Below are 16,657 nucleotides of genomic sequence, written 5' to 3'. Positions count from 1 at the left end.
CCCCATTACCCCTGTCTAATAAAGCACCGTGAATCACTTGGCTGTCACTTTGGAGGACATCAGAACTTGATGTGCTACATCAGAGCCATTCTGAACACACATTTTAATTCTCCAATCAATTACTGTATATGCACTGTGTTAGGAAAATAAAGCCAAACCCTGCGTTTCTTGAACAACATGTTCCCCAAATGCAAGCCGACCACTTCATCTGATGCTCGAGAGAAGTAACAGCCAGATCTGTGTTCTTGAAGATAAAAGTGTCGGAGTGGGACTTAGGAAGAGACTGTACGATTTTCCCAAATTGTGCACTTTGTACTTTATGGAAAATTTAAGGGATTTTTAAGGGTAACAGCGACAATGCAGGAGTTTCACATTACAACGTGCAGGCTTGACAAAAGCTGCTTTTCTACTGAGATCCCTTTCATTTACAAACACTCTTACACTTTTCTTATTTCATTTGATCCTCACACCCACCCTATGGGCAGACGGAGCAACTACTGGTACCCCATTTTGCAAAGGGGAATGCGGAAACACAGAGTAATGAGCAGCGTTAGGATCAGGGTGAAGCAGTGACCAGTCACTGCAAGTGCAGCGTGGGAGTCTGTCTTTATTTAAAACGTGGGTGTTTTGTTCATGGGGGGCTGTTTGCATTAACTTCCAATTGTACACTGTTGCATTAGAATATTATTTATCTTGATTACTGTATCTTTTGCAGCTTCGGCTAGTGCCTGCATTGCCTCACTTTAGTCCTGGCCCTGCAGGCTGGATGGATTAGCTTGAATTCTATGGCGTGTCCATTCATTACATGTCATGGGGATGAAAATCCGTAACTTCACATGGTTCACCCTAATGGGTCCTCCCGGGATGGAGACCTGAGGGCCCACACAGCTGTCCATGCTGCTTGTGACCACTTCATTATTCTGCACAGGGGTCCTCGGCCTGGCTGTGCTTTGGAACCAGCCATGGGGCTGCTATTAAAGCAGAGCCTCACGTTGGAGGTGGGCACTGGCATGTGTGTTCTCAAAAAGCTCCCCTGGTGCGAACCTCTGGATTGCAGCTCCTGGATTAAACTGAGTGTAGAGGCAGGGGCTCTGGGTTTGAATGCTGGTACCAGCACTTTCTAACCACAAGATCTGAGGCAAGTGTCAAGTTGCTGTGAGTGCTGAGCAATATATGTAAATGTGTAGCACAGTGTCTGGCACCTAACAAATCCTGGATAATGGTTAATGGTTCTATGAGCTATTACTGTGTGCTGAGGTTCAGAGAAGTTAAGTAAGTCACCCAAGGTCACACAGCAAGTTAATGAAAGGGATGGGTTTGGATTCCAGGTCTTTCTGGTCCCATAGCCAGGGCTGAAACAATTACATTTGACATCTACTAACTTCCCTCCAAGCATGGTGGTAGTAGGTAATTAGCCCTTAGTATTTTCCAATGAGCTCCTACCCCACTCTGTGAATGAGGATGTCGTTGGTCAGAGCGGAGCTGACCAGGCAGAGTGAGTGGGTGCCTTTGGCTGGGGAGATTTCCCTCCTGCGGGGGAAGCCCCTGAAGCCTCTATTATCTTGTGCAGTCCACCAGTCCACCGGAAACTTCTAACCAGAGCTCCCTGCTGCTTTCATTTCCTGACTTCTAGTTCTCTCCTTTTAACCTCTTCTGTTCTGCTTCTGCTCCTAGCCGCAGACTTTCTGAATGTTGAAGTTGTGGGCACCACTGGGGATCTCTGCCTAGTGGGGCACTGCCAGGAATTCACTTTCCTGAGTTTCTTTTCCCTTTTACTTTCTGTCATGCCACAGGGCAAAGAAAGTGACTTAGCCGGCCCAGATTCTTCTCCTGCCACCTCTCCTCCTCACTGCTTACATTCCAAATGGGCCAGACGTCTTAGTTTCTCCTGACCCCAAGCCATCCCATCTCTGTGAGGCTGCCCTTGCCTTATCTTGCTCTCCAGGGAAACTTGCAGTCATTCCTTTAAATCCAGGCCTGATCCTGAAGCTTTTTGTGCTATTCCCACCCGTTTCCCCAGCTTCCAGACCACTTCTGTCTTCTAAGGTTCTTCAATGATGACCACACTCCACAGCGATTTTCTGGAATTCAGCTGTATTCACATCCATCCCGCATACCAGACCATGAAATCCTTAAGGAAATTGTCGTTTCCTTCATCTCCCGGGCACAACGTCTCCAGTGAAAGACGCAATGACCTTCGTGCTAATTACTCACCAGGCACCATCTTAGCCACCTTGAATGCTTTCATTCATTTAATACACATAATCATTACCATCTTCTCTGTTCTACAAATGAGGAAACTAAGGCACCTAAAGCTTAAAGGCCACAGTCACACAGCTGCTGTGTGGAGGAGGTGAAATTTGAATCCAGGCATTCAAGCTCTTCCGGTCTGTGCCTTCACCACCTCGCCACACAACCTCCAGGTAAGGCATACCCAGCCCGAGAGATACAGGGAAGAGGTTTCTCCCCTCAAGTTCCTGAGAGCTTACTGCGTCCAGACCAAGCATACATGTGCACACACAGAACATGGGAAAATTAAACGCTCAAATGGGAGATATAGAGCAGTGCTTCTCCAAAACATGCATCACCTAGGGGTCTTGTTAAACCATACATTTGGATTCAGTCTATACGGGGTGAGACCTGAGACTCCGTTTCTAACAAGTTCCCAGGCAATGCTAAGGCTGCCAGTCCATGGTCCATACTGAGTAGCAAGGATGAACCCCAAGAATAGAAGGATGTCAGAGGAGGGATATTTCTGTGGGGGCTGGAGAGGTTCCAGGGCAGCGAGTTGGGTCTGAGACGATGGCAGGACTCGGGTAGGCAGACGGGAAGGAAAGAAACGTCCCCCCTGGTCACTCAGCTCTCTGCTCTCAGAGCCCTGGGAGCAAAGACTTGTGCCATAGCCACCCAACCCCCCTAACAGGCCACTTCACTAAGCAAGAGTTCCACAAGTGAATAGCCTGCTTTTGAGAAATGCCCAATCCCGATCAGGGCAGGAAACATTTTGCAAATTCAGAAATCAGAGCCAAGGGGGAAGTGCTGTGTGATCTACACCTAATTACAGTAGTTAAATGAGAACAGTCTTTCCCTGAGTGGCCTCTCATAAGGGAAGCATTTCTGCTGGCTCTAGGACTTTGGCCATCTATAAAGCCTAGCAATGGAAAATAAGGAAATTCTCAAGGAGGAAGAGTTCTTAGCTCACACTGAAGACAGAGCTGCCCTCGACCAAACCATGTTTCCTGCAATGGAGACCTTTGAAATCAATGGTAAAGTACTACCCCCCAATAATGACATTGGCCTGGAGAGGTAGTCTTTCTGTTGGTGACAGAAGACTAGAGAAGTCCATAGAAAGTCTGGGTTTGCACCGTAGGCTCTCTAACACATTTAGGGAATGCTTCAATCTGCCATTTGTGTAATGCTAATAACAGATGCTGTATCTTTGGCATACAGTTTTGTGGCTTTTTTTAGCTCCCCAATTCCTTTCAATGGTATTTAGATATTTTCCCTTAGATTAACATTAATGCCCCTCTTTCCATGCATGCCTTATTCTCACACACAGGTTGTGTGATGAAATAGCAATGCAAAACGAGGGAGAAGAAAAGTTCCACAAAACTGAAGCCAAGCGCGTCACATCTGTTTAATAATGCAATGCCTTTAACATTTTTTAAGGTGACTTCTGTTATAACTAAAGTGTTGATCAGGGAGTGCTTTAACTATTTCCTGTGGCCTAGGATACGATATGTTCATAGCTTCATAATTAGTTTGTTTTAGGTTAAACTCAGGTTTTAAAATTCAGTCAACTCTGTCTTTATTTTTTCGCTCAGCATTATACAGATGATGCATTTTTAAAATATTCTAGAATTTGTAGCGTTTAAAGTCACCAGTGAGTGACTTTCTACAGGGGAGCACTGATCTCCCGTTCCAGAATATCCACTGAGAATCGTCTTCCAAGTCCATCCGTCATTTCCACGCTCAGTCTTTTCTGGAAGGTGTGTGTTCAGAACTGCATTTCTGTCCTCTGGCCTGAGTGTCCCTCTTATCCAGCGTCTGTCTGTGCAGGTCACTGGTTGGAATTTATGGGGGTACAAAGACGAAGGGGTCGGTGTGCTGTCTTTAGGAATTTACAGTGTAGTAACAGAGAAGGCATACATGCAAATGACTTTAATAATTGTTGGCTATTCAGAACTTTGGGGCATGCAGCATTCTGGATATATGCCTTTTGAAGGTATTGAAATGTTCAAACAAAGTCAGCTGATAAGACATTTTCAGCACCTACTACCTGCACTGAGGAAACAGACAAAAACAAACATGGCCTCTGGCCTCCGGGAGCCCACAGTCATGTCCGTAGTGGCAGGAGGATGGCAGGGTGAGGATGGCCATCACCTATTTCTATACAATCCGTCACCAGCTGTGACTGATATTTGCACAGCACATTATAAACGAATCTGGTGTGGGGTCATGGAGGGGAGGTCAGAGCCGAGACGGCTTCTAAAGTCTAATGGATAAAGAAGAGTAATTAGAGAAAGGAGACAGTGGCTAGGGTGGGTAAGGGACCATATGTTTAAGATATATTCACAAGGAATATTCAGGGAAATGCAAACAGCTCCACATTGCTGGGCCGAAGCTGGGTGAGGGAGCTCAGTGGGGGTTGAGACTAGGACCAATTAGCTTTATCCTGAGGGCAATAGGGAGCCTTGACGGGGTTGAGCTTGGGCTGAGAGGCATTGGTTTGCATTTAAGATTGTTCACTATCGTAGATGGAGGACAAGCTGGAAAGAGTAACGCTGAGGACAGAGAGGAGCATGGCCGCGAGAGATGAGAGGCAGTAGTTGTGAAAAGGGAAAGGAGAATAGTCTGGAGAAACATTAGAAGTCAAATCAGTTGGACTGTAATGGTGGGACATGGCAAGTGAGGGAGATACAAGTGTCTAGGGTGAATCCCAGATTTCTGACTGGGGCTATGGATGCCACTAACTAAATATCGACCCAAGAAACAAAATCACTTCAGTTTTGATGGAAGGAATATTTTTCTAAATGCATTTACAACTTCCTGTCTTCTTCTACAAAGACCATGGAATGAAAGGAACTTTCCAGATGAGTGCCATTGAGGACAGTAATCCCTGTGATACAGTGACTTTCTCTGGGCTTCCTGAGAAATGAATGAAACTACTTGCTTCAGCACCAAATGGCTCCAGGCATCTTCAGATGTTGATTTATGTCTGCTGAAGATTGCTTTAGTTTCTGAAGATGCTTGAGCCCCGAAGTTCCCACAAACCCCCAGGTCTTCCTCAGCCCCATCTCCCACATCAATAATGGAACACCTGAGCTTGAACAAGTGACTTTACATTTGTCCCTGTTGACAATATCTTTCTGGGATGCACTACCTTCTAACTTTTTGAAAAACATGAACATTTGTCTGGCTCAAGTCTTCCTGTCACTCTCCTGATTGTATCTTGCTTCTCAAGAAGTGGTTCTGCTCCCACATTGTCAAGTTCTTGCGGGTCTATGGAGTGTCATGTGTCTGACCTGTCACCCTAAGCCCTCAGCTATTTCAGGCTTCACATCTTCATGAGAGTTCTTTCCACTAATTTTAGTCTGAAGAATATTCTTCTTGACAGAGAAGACTCCCAAAGGTATCGATAGAGAAGTTATGGGTTTTGTTACTGTTTGTTTTAATTAACATTAAGCATTGGTTCCTAGCTGCCTGTTCCTTCTTCCTGTTCTAAAGATGATTTTAAACATTTCCCCAACAGCCTTTAATTCAGGGTCAGCCTTGCTGATGTGACTACTATCGTCGCATGTCATTATTCGGACTTTGTTCTTTGTCACCTCACTATTTCTCAGCATCTTTTAAACATTTGGTTTTACCCCAGAGTTTCTAAAACTTTTTATTTTGAAATAATTGTAGAGTCACAGAAAGTTTCAAAAAGATGTACAGGAAAGGCTCTGTGACGCACATCCAGTTTTCCACAGTTGCCTGATATTGGTGCAACCCACAAAGCTTATTTAGATTTCATTAGTTAGCACTCATCGGTGAGTGGGAATATAGTTCTCTACAATTTTATCATACACATATATTTGTGTAACTACCACCAGAATCAAGACACAGAATGTGTGTTCAATCACCACAAAAATTTCTCGTGCTATTTATTCCTTTATACACGTACCCCTCACTCCTCCACCAGCGGTCACTAAGCCCTGACAACCACTAATCTATCATTTTGTTATTTAAAGAATGTTATATAAATGGAATCACACACTATGTAACTTTTTTAGATTGGCTTTTTTTTTTCCACAAAGCATATTTCCCTTGAGATCCATCCAAGTTGCTATATGTATGAATAATTGCTTCTTTGTATTAATGAGTATTATTCGATGGCATGAATGTATCAGTTTGTTTAACCCATTGAAAGACGTTTGGGTTGTTTCCAGTTTGGGGCCATTACAAATAAAGCTGTTAAGATCATTTATATAAAAGTTTTTCGCAAGCATAAGTTTTTATTTCTCTGGGATAAATGCCCAAAAGTGCAATTGCTGGATTCTAAGAGTATGTTTGGTTTTATAAGAAGCAGCTGATCTATTTTTCCAATGTGGATGTAACATTTTACGTTCTCGCCAGCTTATCTATACTTACAAAAAAAAAACCTCACTGGAATTTCATAGGAATTGTATTACACCTATGGATCAATTTGAGGAGAATTGACATCTTTGCTATGTTCAGTTTTACAGTCCATGAACAAGGTATGTCTCTACATTTATTTAGGTCTTTGATTTTATTTTTTAAATCAAGATTTTGTAATTTTCAGCATACAGATCCTGTATACATTTTGTTAAATTTATACCTAAATATTTTATTTTATTTGGATTGTAAATGCTATTTGTTTTACCTTTGATTTCCACATGTTTGCCAGTAGTTGTATGTATTAGGTTGGTGCAAAAGTAATTGAGGTTTAAAAGATTAAAAATAATTGCAAAAACCGCAATTACTTTTGCACCTACCTAATAGAAACGTGATTGAATAGAGAGTGAGAACAGATATCATTGCTTTGTTCCCAATCTTAGGAGAAAAGTCCTCTGTTTCATTAGTAAGTATCATGTTAGCTTTAGATATTTTGTAGATAGTATTTTAGATACTTTTTTTAAGTGAGGAAGTTCTCTATTTCTAGTTTGCTGAGAGTTTTTATTAGGAATTTGTCATTATGGGAATTATAATTGTGAATTATAATTTTGAAAGCTTTATTATGAATTGGAATTTGTCAAATGCTTTTTCTGCATCATTTATATGATTAAATGATTTTTCTTCTTTAGCCTGTTGATATGATGGTTCATATTGATTGGTTTTTTGATATTGAACCAACTTTGCATATCTGGAAATCTCATATTGTCAGAGTATATAAATTCTTTTTATACATTACTTGATATGGTTTGCTAATATTTTCTTGAGGATTTTTGTGTCAAATTTCATGAGAGAAATTGGATCTTTTTTCTTTTCTTTTTTTTGGCATTGTCTTTGTCTAGTTTTCATACCAGGGTAATCCTGACCTCATAAAATGGGTTAGGAAGTGCTCTCTACCCTTCTATTATCTATAAGAGATTGTGTAAAATTGGTGCTAATTATTTTTTAAAGTTTGTCAGAATACTTCAATAAAATCATCTGGGCCTAGATTTTTCTTTTTCAGGAGATTTTAAGTTACAAGTTAAGTAGTTATAGATATTTATATTATCTATTTCACATTGGTTGGGTTTTGGTAGCCTATGGTTTTTGAGAAATGGGTTCATTTCTTCTAAGTTGTGAACATGAAGCTAGTAATAGTATTTCCATATTTTTTTTAATGGCTGCAGGATCTGTGGTAATATCCCCTGTCTTATTCCTGATGTTGGTGATTTGTGTTATACATAAAATTTTTGTCAGTCTTGCTAGAGCTTTATCAATTTTATTGATTTTATTTAAAGAATCAACATTTCATTTTGTTGATTATTCTCTCCTTTTTTTTCATACATTTTATTGGGGAATATTGGGGGACAGTGTGTTCCTCCAGGGAGTTGTCCTTCAATGTAGTTGTGGAGGACGCAGATCAGCTCCAAATCCAGTCGCCACTTTCAATCTTTAGTTTCAGGGGGCGCAGCCCACCATGCCACGTGGGAATTGAACTGGCAACCTTGTCATTGAGAGGTCGCTCTCTAACCGAGTCATCCGGCTGCCCCAACGTTCTCTTTCGTATTCCTATTTTAAATCTCATTGATTTTTACTCTGATCCTTACTATTTCTTTTCTCTGGTTGCTTAGGGTTTACTTTGCTCTTCTTTTCTAGTTTCTTGAAGTAGGAACTTAGTTTATTGATTTGTGATCTTTTCTCATGTATAATTAAGCATTTAGTGCTATAAATTGCCTCTCAGTGCTGCTTTAGCCAAATCCCATGATTTGATATGCTGTATTCTCACTTTTGTTCATTTCTTTTTTTTTTAATTTTCTTTGAGACTTTTTCTTTTTTTTTTAATTAAAGTTTATTGGGGTGACAATTGTTAGTAAAGTTACATAGATTTCAGGTGTACAATTCTGTAATACATCATCTATAAATCCCATCGTGTGTTCACCACCCAGAGTCAGTTCTCCTTCCATCACCATATATTTGATCTCCTTTACCCTCATCTGCCCCCTCCCTTACCTTCTGGTAACCACTAAATTATTGTCTGTATCTATGAGTTTTTGTTTCTCATTTGTTTATCTTGTTCTTTGGTTGTTTTTGTTTTATATACCACATATCAGTGAAATCATATGGTTCTCTGCTTTTTCTGTCTGACTTATTTCACTTAGCATTAGACTCTCAAGATCCATCCATGTTGTCACAAATCGTCCTATTTCATCTTTTCTAACCACCAAGTAGTATTCCATTGTGTATATATACCACAACTTCTTTATCCATTTATCTATTGAAGGACATTTTGGTTGTTTCCATGTCTTGGCCACCGTAGTCTTTGAGACTTTTTTCTATGGCCTATCCATCACTTAGAAGTTTTTTTGTTTGGTTTGGTTTTGTTTTTTCCCAAGTGTTTTGGAGATTTTCCTATTGTCTATGTGTTATTGGTTTCTATTTTGTTTCCATTGTTAGAGAACATACTTTATATGACTTCATTACTTTTACATTTTGTTGAGATTTGTTTTATGACACAGAATAAGGACTATCTGGCTGAATATTCTATGTGTTCATGGGAAGAATGTGTGTACTTTTCTCGTTGCATGGAGTAGTCTATAAATGTTAATTACATCCTGTTGGATTATGATGTTCAATTCTTCAAGACTTTGGTCATTTTCTGTCAATTGCTGAGAGTGAGGTGTTAAAGTCCCCAACTATAATTATGGATTTATCTATTTCTCCTTTCACTGATATCAATTTTTGCCTTATGTAAATGAAAGCTCTTTTTTTGTTGTTTCTTGTAGATAGTATATAGTTGGGTCCTGCTTTTAAAAGAGAATCTAATCATTTCTCATTCATTCTTAAAAAAATATTTTCATTGGATATAGAATTCATGGTTGACAAGTCATTTCTTTCAGCACAGGAAAAATGTGTCACTTCCCTCTGATTTACATGGCTTCAGATGAGAAATTTGCTATCTTCAGATGGGTATACCTTTATAGGTAACGTACCATTTTTCTCTTGGCTGCTTTCAAGAGTTTTTCTTTTCTTTTAGATTTTTAAATTTCTTTGTATCTAGATTTTTTTCAGAATTTTACTTGTGATGTGTCTTGGTATTGATTGCTTTGCATCTATCATGTTTGGGATTTGCTCAATTTCTTGAATTTGTAGGTTTACATTTCTCACCAAATTTGAGAAATTTTCAGCCACCATTATTTCGTTGAATATTTTTTTTCAGCCTCACACTCTTCGCGAAACTTCAGTGATGTGAATATTATGTGTTGTGTTATTGACACACAAGTCACAGAGGTGGTTTTTTTGGTTGTTGTTTTGTTTTCTTTTTCTCAATTTTCTCTGTTTTTAATATTGGGCAATTTCTATTATTTTATCATTTAGTTCATTGGTCCTTTCCTTTGTCATACATATTACACAATTCAGTCCATCTAATGAGATTTAAACATTTTTTTTCCAGTGTTTTCAAGTTCTACAATTTCCATTTGGTTCTTTTTTATGTCCTCTATTTTTTGTGAGATTAAAAATTTTTGTATTACTTTCAAGAGTATTAATAATTGTTCATTAAAGCATTTTTGTGATGGCTGCTTTAAGATCCTTATTGAATAATTTCAACATCTATGTCATCATGATACTGATGCCTGTTGTTTTTCTTTTCTCACTCAAGTTGTAATTTTCTCTGTTCTAAGTATGATGAATGATTTTCTACTGTATAATGGACATTATGTACAGTATGTCAGGAGACTCTGGAGCCTATTTAAATCTTCTATTTTAGTAGATAGTGACACTGTCTAGGTTTATTACACAGATTCTGGCCCACTTTTGTGGGCTGTAGTTCCAAAGCCCTGAATGTGCTATGTTTGTCTGCTCTGTTCACCTGATGCTATGGGCATTCATGCTGTCTCCCTGCTGGTGATACCTGCAGGGGCAGAAGGCACTTCTACAGACTGTCAGATTGCCGGATGCTACTAGGTGGGAGATGGGAACAGGGCAGAGACCAGTTTCCTTGGCCTGCTCACCAGTAGCTCAGTGCTGGGAAAGAGAGAGGGGGATTTGCACCTGCTTAATCTCTACTAGTGTCACAACAGGAAAGGAGTGAACCTACCAAGCCACCTTCTGCCACCAGGGGAGGAGTTGGGAGATGGCAAGCCTGGGAAGACTAGAGTTTGTGTGCAGCGTTTTTTGCTTTGTTGAGATCTTTTATAGAATTGAAATTTTATTTCCTTCGGGAGCCGTATTTTCAATGTAAGTCAGACAGTAGAGCTGTCAAATTTCTGAAAACAGCTTCCTTAAAATTTTCACCCAGGCTCACCATAGTTCACTTCAGGGGGGTTCTTTCTTGTTCATCTGAGGTTGTTTTCATTTTCTCATCTCAAGCAACAATTCCTCATGGTCAAATCCAATCCAGAGTAGATATTCCTTTGCAGTTTCTTCTACCCTGTAAGAGATGATCAGCGTAGAGGGTAAAGAATTTTTTTCCCCCATTTTTTGGTATGGCGTTTTTTGTTTTTTTTAAAATTTATTTATTGGGGTGACAATTGTAAATGAAATTACATAATTTCAGGTGTACAATTCTGTATTACATCATCTATAAATCCCATTGTGTGTTCACCACCCAGAGTCAGTTCTTCCATCACCATATATTTGATCCCCCTTACCCTCATCTCCCACCCCCCACCCCCCTTACCCTCTGGTAACCACCAAACTATTGTCTGTGTCCATGAGTTTTTGTTTCCCATTTGTTTGTCTTGTTTTTGGTTTATATACCACATATCAGTGAAATCATAGGGTTCTCTGCTTTTTCTGTCTGACTTATTTCGCTTAGCATTATACTCTCAAGATCCATCCATGTTGTCACAAATGTTCCTATATCATCTTTCCTTAACGCCGAATAGTATTCCATTGTGTATATATACCACAACTTCTTTATCCATTCATCTATCGAAGGACATTTTGGTTGTTTCCATGTCTTGGCCACCGTAAACAAAGCTGCAATGAACATTGGAGCACACGTGTCTTTATGTATAAATGATTTCAAATTCTTTGGGTAGATACCCAGGAGACAGATTGCTGGGTCATATGGTAATTCTATTTGTAATTTTTTGAGGAACCTCCACACTGCCTTCCATAGCGGCTGCACCAGTCTGCATTCCCACCAACAGTGTATGAGGGTTCCTTTTTCTCTACAGCCTCTCCAACACTTGTGACTATTTGTCTTGTTGATGATAGCCATTCTGACTGGGGTGAGGTGATATCTCATTGTGGTTTTCATTTGCATTTCTCTGATGATTAGTGATGTTGAGCATTTTTTCATATGTCTATTTGCCATTTGTATGTCCTCTTTGGAGAAATGTCTCTTCAGGTCCTCTGCCCATTTTTCAATTGGGTTGTTTGTTTTTTTGTTGTTGAGTTTCATGAATTCCTTGTATATTTTGGATATTAGACCCTTATCGGAGGAACTGTTTGCAAAAATCTTCTCCCATTCAGTCGGTTGCCTCTTTATTTAGAGGGTAAAGAATTTATCAGATCCTCTGCTTTCTACGGGGTGAATTAGTTAATGCTCAGAGATCAGAAATTCCCAGTTTCTAAAATATCTTGCCACTATGCCAGGTGACTGCTCTGACTTACAAAAGCATTCCAGGCTTCAGGGGACATCCACGAACCACACTTATCATACTACCATGTCTGTTTTTCCTCTCGTTATTCTTACTCAAATGCCTTCCTTTCTGCTCCTACCATCTAGTTTGAACATATTTCTATCTTTCATGCTGGCCCTCGCCTCTACCTTTGATGTCTGACCTCTGTAACATCTGTGTCTCTGAAGCACAGTTGATCTTTCCACTCCCATCCCATGTTGTGTTTCATCAAGTTTAGAGCTATCTTTGAGATTGTATTTACCAGGCACCATCTTCTGTGAAGTGTAAGGCTTCCCTCTGTGTTACCATCCTCACCATGATGGTTGTGTGGATACCTGAGGCCCTAACTTGCATTTCCAGTGTTCTTCCAACACTTCTAAACTGACAGAATTGAACTGCCCACAAGCTCAGCACCCAGACATCTGAAGCCATTCATTCATCCCTTCATCTGTTCAGTCATCTTCTTTCCAGCACATATTGTGTACCAGACACCATGTTCGTGCTGCAATATAGCCTAAGAAGCTTCTATAAAGAGACACTGTTCAGGGTGATCAGTGCTGTGACAGGAGGAAACTCGGAGTGATGTGGGAAAACAGAGCGTGGTCCCATTCAGCTCAGGGGACCCAGAGAAGATATCTTGGAGCAGGAGAAGCTCCACGGTGCTCTCAACGGATCAGTAGGAATTAGTCACACTGAAGGGAGGAGAGAGGGCTGTGTATACAGAAGAGGTACATGGCCCGAAGCGGGAGGGATGTAAGCACGAGTAGTCTGGCCTGACTGGCCTGACCGTGGGTCAGAGTTTGTGTGGAGGTGTGGTAGGATGTGCAGCCACAGGAGAGCTGGTTGGCAGGAGGGCTTCATCGACCAGCGGGGAACTGTTTGTACTGAGTGCAGGGAGCAGCCTCAAGGGCTGAGCAGGGGAGTGGCTTGGCCAGGTTGTGTGTTAACTCGTGTGTGGGCCTTTATTTGCGGGCTATGGTGGGGGATATTCTGTACTAGACTGAGCATAATCAAGTGCCACTAACTAAAAATCTACCCAGAAAAGATTTTTAGTTAGCCCTACTCTTCTTGGCACTGCCAGAGCCATCTCTGGACCACTGTGCATTAGATGATGCTTGAGTAGGGATTCCTGTTCTGCTGATGGCTGGACAGAATGTCAGCAGGATAACACAGCTCCCACAGGAGATGGAGAAAGACGCAAGGTCATACACCTCTATTGCAATAGTCAACTGAACCTTCTCCCTCACCTATCCTGAAGCAAAACGGTGCTCACAATGCACCCTCCATTTCTGGGCTGTTCACTTCTGATCTCTTTCCCCCTCAGGTGCGCCCGGGGCTCATTTCAACTGCGTTTTCCAAGGGGCAGCAGTCAATGTAGGCTAGTGAGGTGAGCTCAAGCCTGGGAGTTAGGTCGACCTGGGGTCAGGGGCCCTGAGGCCTGTCCTCTGTAGAAGAGGAAGATCACACTGACCTTGCAGGATTGCTGTGAGTACTAGAGATGACGTTGGCCAAGGTCTGGAGCAGAGTGGGTGCTCAGCCATGAGAGTGGTGGGCACTGCAGGGCTGGGTGGGGTCCCTGACTTTGGATGCCTCTCAGCTGGCGTGAGCAGAAGGCTAGAGTCGGAACCACTGCAGCCTCTTTTGTAACACCCCAAACTGGAAACAGCTCATCAATAGGGAAATATTTGCATGAATTGTGACTTTTGTCTTTAAGGACTATCAGGCAGCTATAAAGGGAATCATGAAATCCTTCTCTACAAAGAAAACTAGAAGAATGTCCATGGAAAATCATTCATTGTCAAGAGCAAGGTTCTCTAGTAGATGTAATATGACATGATTTATGTAAAATTAAAAGAAAAGAGAAGTCTACCTATGGGGTATATGGGTATTAAGTTTCTGAGAGCAAGGGGGATAGGAGGAAGGCCACGCCCCAAAATGCGAACGAAGCTTTCGTCCTCTGTTAGAACCTCGGGGGTTCAGGGGAGGTCATGAACTCTTGTAATGCTCTCTATACTGTTTAATTATATTAAGCATGTTTTACTATTATCATTTAAAAGATATAAAGACAAAGAAAACAAAGGCTTGGAACTGAATCTCAGATTTGTGTCTTATAACCTAATAGGTTTTTCTACTTCTCCACACCCTGCTCCTTGTTTATAAAATGGGAGCAGTCATCCTCTTGTCAGCGGTTTGAAACAAACTTGTCAGTTTACTCCTTCATCTGCTACACACCCACTGGAGCCCTTGTGGCCAGGCATTTTGCTGGGTCTTTGTCAGTGACACTTGGTTTACAGACCACCTGGTTTCCAACTGTGACATGTGGCCTAGGGTTTTGTTTGCCTGGCCACACAGATGAATGGCCCACCATGACACTTCTTGCCCTGTGGCGAGAAGGATGATTAGAGCAAGATTTGAGGGTCGTAGGGTTTTGGTGTGTTCCCCACTCGGCTTCACACAGAGGGGATTCGGCCCAGTTGGGGTCCCCTGTTCTCCAGTATTGGCAGCAGCCATCTTCTATCTGGGTTGTGTTTCAGATACAAAGCCGAAGAGGACAAATGGGACGAAGTGCTTCATGGCCCTGGTACTTGCCTACCTGATTCTGCTCTCTGTGGGTGCTGGGTTGCTGGTGATGAAAGGTGAGGCCGTCTTGGTCCTGTCTAGTCCCTCTGGGGGTGACTGAACATGGCCCAGACCGACACCGGGCTCAGGCTGAGTGGGGAGCCCTGGGACCACTACTTCCCACCTGCTGGGAGAGAGTTCTCAGTCCCTGGGCTGCCACAGTGATGGGATGGGAAGGGGGAAGTGTGTGTGTGTGTGTGTGTGTGTGTGTGTGTGTGTGTGTGTGTGTGTGTATGAGAGAGAGAGAGAGAGAGAGAGCGAGAGCTTGTATGTGTCTAAAGCAATGACTGATGCAATTATTTCACATAGGCATGCTATGATCATCTTATATCAAGGATTTCCAGCTTCTGAGTGGGAAGGGGCTTTGTTGATCGCAGTGTTCATTTTAGCATAACTTTACTTTGCAAAGTGTTCCCAGTCCAAATGTTAAGGTCACAAAGCAATTCCATCAGAAGACACTGAAGTCACTCAAGAACGCCATGTGCCCAGCTGTCATAAACACATGTCACATGCATACTAAGTCAGACCAGCACATTAGTTGTCATGCTCAGAACATGCACGGAAGTCTTACCAGCACGAAGTCTGAAGGTTGATTGTGACTCAGTGGGGGCATCTCCAGGCCATGCAGGAGTGTTCTGTGGGTGTGTCATGTCATGCCTGAGTGTGGAGTGCACATGTGCAAGGTACAGAAAAAGCTCTGTGCTTACTCCTCGCAGCACATGAAATGTGTTTATGTATTCAGGCCTACAAAAGGTATGCACCTTTGACACAAAAATGTCAGGGAGGTACTCCATGCCATGGGCTTCTATGAGGTCCCTAAAAGAATGCTGTGGGGTGGGTGGGATGTCCAGTTCTGAATCTGCAGGAGCGGCTCTGGGCCCTGGAGATTCACTTCGAGAATGAAACACTGGCTGGTGAGGACAGCCTGTTCTTTCCCCATTCGGAGCCTGTCTCTCACCTGGCTGTGGGCGCACCGAAGCTGCAAGTCCTGCAGGCCCAGCTCATACAGGTGCACACCAGGCAGGAGTACCTGCGGCGGCAGGTGGACAACTTCACTCGGAACCCAGGTTTGGCCCCCTCACCTCCAGATTGGGACTCCTCAGAGATGGATGGGAAAGGAAGAGCTGCTTGTTCATGAGAAAGGGGATCTTTGGGTCCAAATCCCCTTCCCTGGCAAGGAAGGGCGGCTTCAAAAACCCTGGCCTGGTATGGGACCCTGGGGGCCAAGACTCAGAGTGAGAGCTAAATGGGATGGACATGAAGTTACAGGCCCCATGGGTGGCTGCAGACAGGGCTCTGGGAGACAGTGGGGTCAGCAACCTAGGAATCAAGGGTCCTGCCCAAGCAGAGTGTGACCTCAAGAGGCAGGGGCTAGAGCAACCAACCCATAGCCAGATCTGAGTCACAAAGCCCTCAGGCTGATCCAGAATGTTTAGGAGGGTGGGTGAGGCACAGAACCTGGGGTAATGCCCAGGACCATGCCATACAGCCAACTAATGTAGGCCCATGGTTGGGAGAGAGTCAGGGCGGGCACCAAGCCATCCAGGTGATGTGGGAGCCATGGAGGGGAGAGGACAGCCTGTCCTCCTGGGGAAACATGGTGGCTTAGGTGGTGGGCTGCAGGCAGGAGGAAAGAGAACCAAAGGGGAGAGGCCAGGGCCCCCCTTCCCTTGGTTCCCTCCGGGACTTGTACCTGGCACTCTCTCAGGCTGTCCCAGAAAGGAAGGGCTAACTTGGGCAATACCAGCTCCTATATG

The 16,657-nt window shown here is 42.6% G+C and overlaps 1 protein-coding gene across 1 annotated transcript in view; it reads left to right on the top strand.

Annotated features, from left to right (window-relative positions):
- Positions 1–3,157: 3,157 nt before the first annotated feature.
- The window catches only part of MARCO (macrophage receptor with collagenous structure), a gene marked incomplete at its 5' end in the record, with an annotated part of 33,968 nt that continues 20,468 nt past the window's right edge, over positions 3,158–16,657 (top strand). The window contains 3 exons of the mRNA XM_081052226.1: positions 3,158–3,266; positions 14,816–14,917; positions 15,752–15,967. Coding sequence (XP_080908352.1) covers positions 3,158–3,266; positions 14,816–14,917; positions 15,752–15,967 — 427 coding nt within the window. The remainder of the gene's footprint in view (positions 3,267–14,815; positions 14,918–15,751; positions 15,968–16,657) is intronic.

This window comes from Rhinolophus hipposideros (assembly GCF_964194185.1).
Source record: "Rhinolophus hipposideros genome assembly, chromosome: 6".
NCBI lineage: Eukaryota > Metazoa > Chordata > Mammalia > Chiroptera > Rhinolophidae > Rhinolophus > Rhinolophus hipposideros.
This window is presented reverse-complemented; position numbering and strand designations above follow the sequence as displayed.